The 8,412-nt window shown below is 45.4% G+C and overlaps 1 protein-coding gene across 1 annotated transcript in view; it reads right to left on the bottom strand.

Annotated features, from left to right (window-relative positions):
• Positions 1-998: 998 nt before the first annotated feature.
• The window catches only part of COPS7B (COP9 signalosome subunit 7B), a gene marked incomplete at its 5' end in the record, with an annotated part of 44,054 nt that continues 36,640 nt past the window's right edge, over positions 999-8,412 (bottom strand). Inside the window, one exon of the mRNA XM_081051554.1 lies at positions 999-1,050. Coding sequence (XP_080907680.1) covers positions 1,006-1,050 — 45 coding nt within the window. The 3' untranslated portion in view covers positions 999-1,005. The remainder of the gene's footprint in view (positions 1,051-8,412) is intronic.

Genomic DNA, 8,412 nt, shown 5'->3' with positions numbered 1-8,412 from the left:
GGGCCACTGGGGGAGAGAGGAGCAGGGACCTGACTGTCCCCTGGAGAGACAGAGAGACAGGAAAAAACAGAGACAGAAAGAGAGAGACAGAGACAAAGACAGAAAGAGACAAAGAGACATAAAGACAGAGATAGAGACAGACAGAGAGAGAGACACAGAAAGAGACCAGAGACAGAGAAACCACCTGACTTTCCAGGCCCCTGACACTCAGCCGAGGGTCTCACAATAGACTCCATGAGAATCTATCTTTTATCAATTGGTCCCCAAATGGCCAATTCACCAAACTTAGCTAGTACACTGATTTTCCATGCACCATTTTAGGTAGTCTACTTTTTCAGTATTTAATATTCTCCTTTAATATCATACCAGCATTTTAAGAAATGTTCAAATTGTTGAAAACTAGAATTTTAGTCTAGTTTAGCCTTGTCGATTATGCTGTTTATGTAATGATATTCCTAATTTATAACATTTCATATAAGACTTTTCAGTGTATACTGATTTCTCTTGAATTCTTTTAAAAGTCACATTCTGTTTTGCCAACATTTAGTATTTTTAGGAGTCTTTTCCCAATTTCTCCGAATGGCCAATTTGATGAATTTAACGAATGTACTGAATACACCAGACTCAGTGCTGTTCACTATTCAGTAAGTTGACAGAGCAATCTGTATTTTATGGAATTGTTTTCAAAAACCTCAAAGGCAGTTTTGATTTTGTCTTCAGATGGCGTTTTAAGCAACGTCCAGTTTGCTTCTGTCTCAGAGCTGCGAAGAAGGGAAGAAAACAGGACAAAGAGCTGCACCCAGCAGAGCCAGCTCCCAGGAAGGGACGCTGCTGGAGCAAAGGAAGGGGAAGAGAGCTGTGCAAGGAGGAAAGGGGCCACAGATGTTAGGTGTCCTGCGAAGGCTGTCAGGAGTGAGCGAGGGGAGGTTAGAGCACACACAAGAAGGCCGAGTGTGAGACCTGCAGGAGTCCCTGGGAAGAAGGGCCAGAGGCCGGTCCCCAGCTTCAGCCTCTTGCCCCAAGCCCCGCTTGAGTCTTTCTTCCCTGCATCTGGAAAAACCAAAGTAGATTACAAGTAAATAAAATATTTACCTAATCCCACGCATATACATAGTCATTGCTGCTTTTTCTTCTATCATAATAACGTCATATTAAATATAATTGGGCATTAAGCTTTTGCCACGTTTAGAATTATTTTCTTAGGATAGAATGCCTAGAAATTAGCAGATCAGAAAGTTCAAACAGCCATGTTCATGCCAAACAACTTCCCCATTTGGGGGAAAGGCATTTTACCAGCTTAGATGAGTGATGCCTGAGAGCCAGCTGGCCTATATCCACAAGGCCCGACGAGCATTTGCTCTTTAGAAATTCTATAGTTTCAAGGTTTACAGTGCAACTCATGGGAGGGTAGTTTCAGTTTTGCACTTGAAACATCTGTGAAGCGCTATCGCCAGCTCACAGTCTTTCCTGTCGCACGTGTCACTGGTCCGCAGTGAGTGAAGGAGATATGTCTTCTGGATGCCTCGCTGCCGTGTGTGCTGGACCTGGAGATCTGCATTCCCAAAAAAGGCAGTGACCATCGTCGTCATATGCCACCAGTGTTCTCCAGAAACAGACTGACTGGAAGTGGTGATCCTGTCGTGGAAGGAAAGGAAGTAGCAGAAGAACCCCCTCAGGATATTTCCAAAAGTGGAAAGTCTGGGCAGAGAGCAACTACAAAATCCTTACGCACATTTACTTTGAAAGTAGCGTGGACAGGAGACCTTTTAAGCTACCTCTCCTTGGTCGATTCTGCTGTTCTCTTATCTGCACAGAATAGGAGCAGGTGTGTGCAGGTAGAGGGGCTGGTGGGGGCCTGAGTGGGGTCAAGAGGGTGGGCTGGGCAGGGCCGGGGCCCCGCCGTCTTAGGACACGTGACTGTCCTCAGTAAACAATGGACAAGCTCAAAAACCATGTTAAGTTTCGATTTAAAAATCCCCATTGTTTTCGGCTTTGAAAAGCTCTTAATTTGGTGATTTGATATGAAGATGTAAATTCTCTCAGAAACAGTTGTTGTCCGAGGTAAGCATTAAAATTGTAGGTTTTTAGGTGGTTGCTAGGAGCATGGCTACCTCCAAATCCTGGCTGTCACACTCACTGCCCCCATTCAGTAGATGAAGAAAATACCGAAGGAAAAGCTTTTGACTTCGTGCAGGTCCAAAGTGAGAAACCACTGTCAGCATATGGGTGGAGAATCCCAGTATCCTCCATGTCCAAGCAGGTCCCTGTTGGAATCCTCGGGTGGGGAAACATGGGCTTTGTTTCTGGTGCGGGCCAGGCTGCCCACACACTGAGAATCAACTGTTTGGAAATCCTAAGGCCCCCAGAGACTCTGTGTGACCAGCAGGAGGGCTCTCAGAGGATGCGATCCCCAAAGAGGGGACAAAAAGGTCTCTGCTGGGCCCAGACCTGAGTCCCCAGGATTCCACCAGGGCCCTCAAACCACTGGAGAGGCCTTGTCAGCCCATCCCAGGCTCCATCTCCACCCCATGGCTCCTTCTCACCTCCCAGAAGTCCTACACCTCCCGGCCTCACCTCACAGCAGCATCCTGGAGGAAAAGCCAGGAACAGCAGGTGGCAGCATCAGGAGCTGAGACTGTTCGTTGAACTTGGATACTCAGGGGAAGTCTTGTCCTCCAGAAGAGATTCATCATACATTCATTCATTTGTTAAGCACCTACTATGTGTCAGATACTCTGCTAGGTGCTTGTGTATGGGTAACTACAAATCTCATTTTAAAAATTAATTTTAGTTCCACTGGTGCCAAAACGGAAAGAGAACTTACCCCCTCTTTATCATTCCCTTTAGAAAATGTGAACTTGGAAGGTTTTCTCTGTTTCTTTGAGATATATGTAAATCTTTTTAAAAGTCAGTGAGCCTCTTGGCCAGCTCTGCAGTCCCAGGAATGCCTTTCTTTTGGCATTGATGCCATCTCTTTGAAAAGTAAACATCAAGAAGGGCGGTCCCCTTCTCTCTGTCTGTGTGGGAGGGAGTTTAAGCCTAGGTGCTTGGCTCCAGATATAGCTTCCTGTTTGTTGAAAAGACTTGAGATGTTTTATCTTCCATTTGGTCTAAAGGATAAAGACAGTTAACATGTATGTAATGAGTTATATCTGCCTGGTGACACAAAATGGTGACATTTCCTTCTGTCTTTGTCATCTATTTAGTGGATTGCCTGTAACGGGCATGGCAGCCCAGGTCAATGTTTATTCAGCAGTAAAACTATTATCTTTCCCTTCTTCCTTTGTGGAGAGGTTTTCTGGGTTGGCAGGTGTCTTACTCCACTCCTGCTGCTATAACAAAATACCACAGAATGGGTAGCTTATAAACAATAAGAATTGATTTCTCACAGTTCTAGAAGCTGGACGTCCAAGATCAGGGTACAGCACGGTTGGGTTCTGGCGAGATCCTCTTCTAGCTGCAGAAAGCTGACTTCCTGCCATGTCCTCACAGGGTGGAAGGGATGAGCCCGCTCTGGGGTCTCTTTCATCAGGGCACTAATTCCATTCATGAGGGTTCCACCTGCATGACATAGTCACCTCCCAAAGGTCCCACCTCGTAACACCATCACCTGGGGGGTATGTTTCAATATATGAATTTGGGGGACACCAACATTCAGACTATGGCAGCAGGAGAGTTTATTTTTAATTACTTTCCCAACAATTGGGCTGTAACAGTGAACAAGGCAGAAGTCATGCTTTCAGGAGGTTACAATATATTGGTTCTAGGCAAGATGCAGACAATGTTTAAACACTGACAGAGAAGAATGTACAGTTAGGGGTGGGGATAATTCTAAACAATATGTGGGTTCCCTCTTCCCAGAGTCATCCAGGTCCTACACTTGGGGGAAAAGGACAGGGAGCCCTGTTACCCCTGGGCTTCTCCTGGGCTATTACTAGCAGGTCAGCACTGCAAGTGTTGCCCAGAAAACAGGTAGATTGGAAACAGAAAGACCAAAAGAAAACTTAATTGACTGTAAACTCTGGTGACAGAAGGAATATACTAAGTAGCCACAGAAGAACTTACAAAGGAAAACATGAACAGATGGGATAACACAGGAATTTATAACTTCTGTAGCTTTTTCTTTTGCCCAGCCACCATTATAAAGCTAACCCAAGTATGGAAATATTTGCATTATTATTTTATAAAGGATTTGTAAATGTTGATAAGGCCTTAAAAACACTAAGGCCTTAAAAATAAATGGGCAAGGGGTTAAAGCAGACCCTTCTCAAAAGAGAAAACACAAGTATAGGGAAGAGATTCCACCTAGAAATAAAACTTCTGCAACTTAAACCAACAATGAGGGACCGTTTCTTACCTCTTCTCAAATGGAGGACCTACTAAGGGCAGGGCTGAGGTAACACTGAGGTGAATGGGACCTAGTGAGCCTCCGGGCCTCTAATCCAGAAGCAGAGGAGAAGGACTCGGAGAAGTGCTTCGAGCATTTTAGGTAAGCGCCTCCAGAGAAGCCCCAGGGGTCCGGGCAGGGGTGAGGCACAGGAGGAGAGATGTACTGCACGGAGGGTAAGTTTTGAGGTGTTTTCAGTGGGAATACGCCCTTGAAGGAAGTGAGATGTGGACAGGGAAGGCGGGTAGCAGGAGCGAGAACCAGATGACAGGAGAACATATACTTGTGCTAAGACGTTGTGAGAGAGAAAGCTGCAGAGAGAGGAGTCGGCTGTACTGCAGGGCATACACGTACACTGGGGGTGAGGGGAGGGGAAGAGGGGTCCCAGTTCCCAAAGAAACAACCCTGTTCTGTTATGCAAAGGTGCCTCAGACCTCAGACTCCCCAAAAGTGAGTCCTGCCCTACCTCGGCCTCCACTGAGAAGACCCGAACACCAGGCTCCAGGGACAATTGAAAAGAAACAGTTTTGGAAGCATGGTGTTTATAAAGAAAATTAGCTGAGAAGGGAGCACATGGCTGGTGAGTTAGGCTGGTTTGTTCTGTGGTACTTTCCACTCTCCTGTTTGTGTTGGAGCCCCACATATCTTCCAAGAATAATAGAAAGAAAGCTTCAGTGCCAGATAATAAACTTCCAGTGTGTCATTTAGTGACAAAGATAAGGAAGTTTTTCGATGACAGTGGTAAAGTATAAGTGGGTTATTATATGCCCACAGAAATTATGGCTGAGGCCAGGTTAATTTTTTTCTAGGGCTACATAGGGATGAGAAAAAGGGTGTTAGCAGTTTTATGAGGTCACAAAATGTCAGGGCTGACTAATGTCTCTGAATAAGTATCTCATGCTTAGAATTTAATCCTCTCCCATTTGCCTCTTAAAGAAAAGCCCAAGTGGGTGACAGCCACCCACTGTCTGCCATTCCTGTGCTAGAACACTTGTTGAAAAACTAACTTTCCGACGTGGATGCCTGTAGACTCCCTGCTCATGGCACGGAATAACTGAGCGTCATCCTCCTGCCCCTTTGGGATGTTTGACCAGAGTGAGAAGTACGCATGCCTGTGGCCATACTCACTGAATATATAGAATTAAAGTCACACTGCAGGTCCCTACCCAGAGGCCCTACTATGGTGGTAGATTAGTTACAGACTAGTGTTTGACAGCTTTCAATAAGGCTTTTCCCAACTCCCCAAGATTGTGAAACTCAGGGGGAAATGATTGCCCTCCAAGAGTCATCAAAAAGAGCCTGGAAAGAATATGGCAGAGTCATACAAGCTCATATGAAAAATCTAGAATGGCTCTCAGGCCTCTAAGACTCCACTGGGAACTTCCCAGATGGATAAACATATCTCAAAAAAGATTGTGTCCTCCAAAAGGACACTAACCACACAAAGGTGCCACAGTGGGGCCTGTCCAAGCAAAGTCTTGGTGGGCGGTGGCTGAGGATCCATGGACAAGACTGCCTCTTTGAGAGATGGATGTGTCTGACTGTGCCATTAGTTATTGACCTCAGCAAGTTTCCTTGTCCTGATTCCATCTTCCCAAAACAATCTTCTGTTTATGATTTGCTTTCCCAAATGTGGGTCAGCCACAGAGAACACAATTCATGAATTGTACAGCCAGGTGTTTTCCAGTTCCCTTGGCAGCAACATTTCTTACAAGAAAATGAACTAAATTAGAGTTCTTGAGTGGATACATCATTCTCAAAAGTTTGGTTAATGTGACTGCATCCTAGAGAGCAGATGGCCTGGTGTATGGACCCAATCAGGACTCAGCCTGACCCATCCCTGACCACCACCATCCCCAACAACAAGAATGGCTAACTCTCATGTACAGGTTTTTGTGTGGACATAAGTTTTCCATTCTCTTGGGTATTTACCTAGAAGTGCAATTGCTAGGTCAAGTGGTAATTCTATGTTTAACTTTTTGAGGAGCTACCAGACTGTCACAGTAGCTGCACCAAATTACATTCCCACCAGCAGTGTACGAGGGTTCCAATTCCTCCACAATCTCATCAACAACACTCGTTATCTTTTTGTTTCTGGCTGTTTTTGTTGTTGTTATTGAGGTATAATTGACATACACTGTGTATCATCTGTCTTTTTGATTATAGCCATTCTAGTGAGTGTGGGGTAGTATCTCATCATGGTTTTCATTTACATTTCCTTAATAACTAGTGATGTTCAGCACTTTTCATGTGCTCATTGGCCATATGTGTATCTTCTTTGAAGAAACATCCATTCAGATCCTTTGCCCACTTTTTAATTGGTGAGAGGTCTTTTCCCTCCTGACACCAAATATGAGGTATCTTTTCCAACCTCACTTCTCCAACACAGCTGGGTGTCCTACAACTCAATCCTATTCTAACACTAACTCCCCTGTCACATTCCACAGGTTTAAGTGTTCAGTCCCACAGGACTGCCTTCATTTCAAATGTCAGCCGCAAGTATCAGGTCCCCAGGTTACCCACACTTCTGTCCAACTTGGCTACAAAGTTGGGGGATCACCCCCCAGGCTCAATAATTATCTAGAATGACTCACAAAGTTCAGAAAAAAATCTAAAGGGTCATGAGTGGGAGGTCCAAGATGGCAGAGTAGATAAACACTGTGCCTGCATCCTTCCATAAACACATTAAAATTATAATTAAGTTATATAACAATCAATCTGGAGAATCATCTGAAGTCTAGCTGAACAGAACTTTTATAACTAAGAATATAAAGAAGAACCCACCTCAAGACGGGTAAGAGGGGCAGAGATATGAAACCAGCTAGCCCCAAAACTCCACGTGGCAGTTGAGAATCAGGAGGGATATCTCAGCCACAGAGGTTTCCCCTAGAGGAGCGAGGGACCACAGCTACAAACCAATGTCCCAGCCTGGAGTACTGGTACTGGGAAGAGGAGTCCCCACATCTGGCTGTGAAAAACAGTGGGGATTCTGACCCTCCAGATGGGACAGAAGGCTGCAGGAAACCCAGATGTCCTCTTAAATGGCCCACGCGCAGACTCTCACTCGCAGACACTCACCTTAGGCTCCAGCAAAGGGATAGTAACTCGGGGGATGTTGGAGACATATGCAGGACAGACTGAGCTGTGTGGCTTCATGGTGAGGCCTGGAGGACAGTCACCATTCTTCCTATGTGGGGTCCTCCCATGAAGCAGGCAGTAAAGTGCCATCTTTTCTGTGTTAAGCCAGCCCCCACAGGCCAAATCTGAATTTGATTGGCCTGGTGAGCTCTGCTGCTTTACCCTCTGACTCATTGGGACCCTGCCTCACCTAACTGCCCAACACCTGAGGCACTTTCTCTGAGAGCAGCCAGGTCCCCCACCCCTGAATTGCACTCTTTTTTGGAAAACTATTAGAGTCCATGGGCCCCAGGTGGGTGGTAACTGGCCTAAGTGTGCTCTGAGACTTTTGCTGAGTCGCTCCATGCTCAGCACTGGCACCAAACCAGAGTCTACATTAACCCATTGACCACAATTCTTCCCACCTAGTGACTCTCTGAGACCCCACCTCACCCAATTAGTGTACCACTTAATCAATGGCTGAACGTTATTTATGAGGTTTTATCAGTGGCTGAACCTTAAGGAAGACGGTAGGTGGCAGCAGACCTCAGGGGGTGCTGGCACTTTGCAGAGCTATCCCAGGAGCAGTACTGGTGGTGGATGAATCAAACCCTCTGTTCGCAGCATGTGCCTGCAGGGTTAGCACAGGCAGTGAATGTATGGTGTCATATTGCTACTAGATTTGTTGGAGTGATAGATGGAGGTTAGTTGGGGGCAGGGTGAAAAAGAAGTACAAACTTGTAGTTACAAAATAGTCATGGGGATGTAAAGTAAAGCACAGGGAATATAGTCAATAATATGGTAATAATTACGTATAGAGCCAGGTAAGTACTAGACTAGTCAGGGGGATCATTTCTTAAATTATACAAAGTCTAACCACTATGCTGAATACCTGAAATTAATAGAAC

The sequence above is a fragment of the Rhinolophus hipposideros genome (assembly GCF_964194185.1).
Source record: "Rhinolophus hipposideros genome assembly, chromosome: 6".
Taxonomy (NCBI): domain Eukaryota; kingdom Metazoa; phylum Chordata; class Mammalia; order Chiroptera; family Rhinolophidae; genus Rhinolophus; species Rhinolophus hipposideros.
This window is presented reverse-complemented; position numbering and strand designations above follow the sequence as displayed.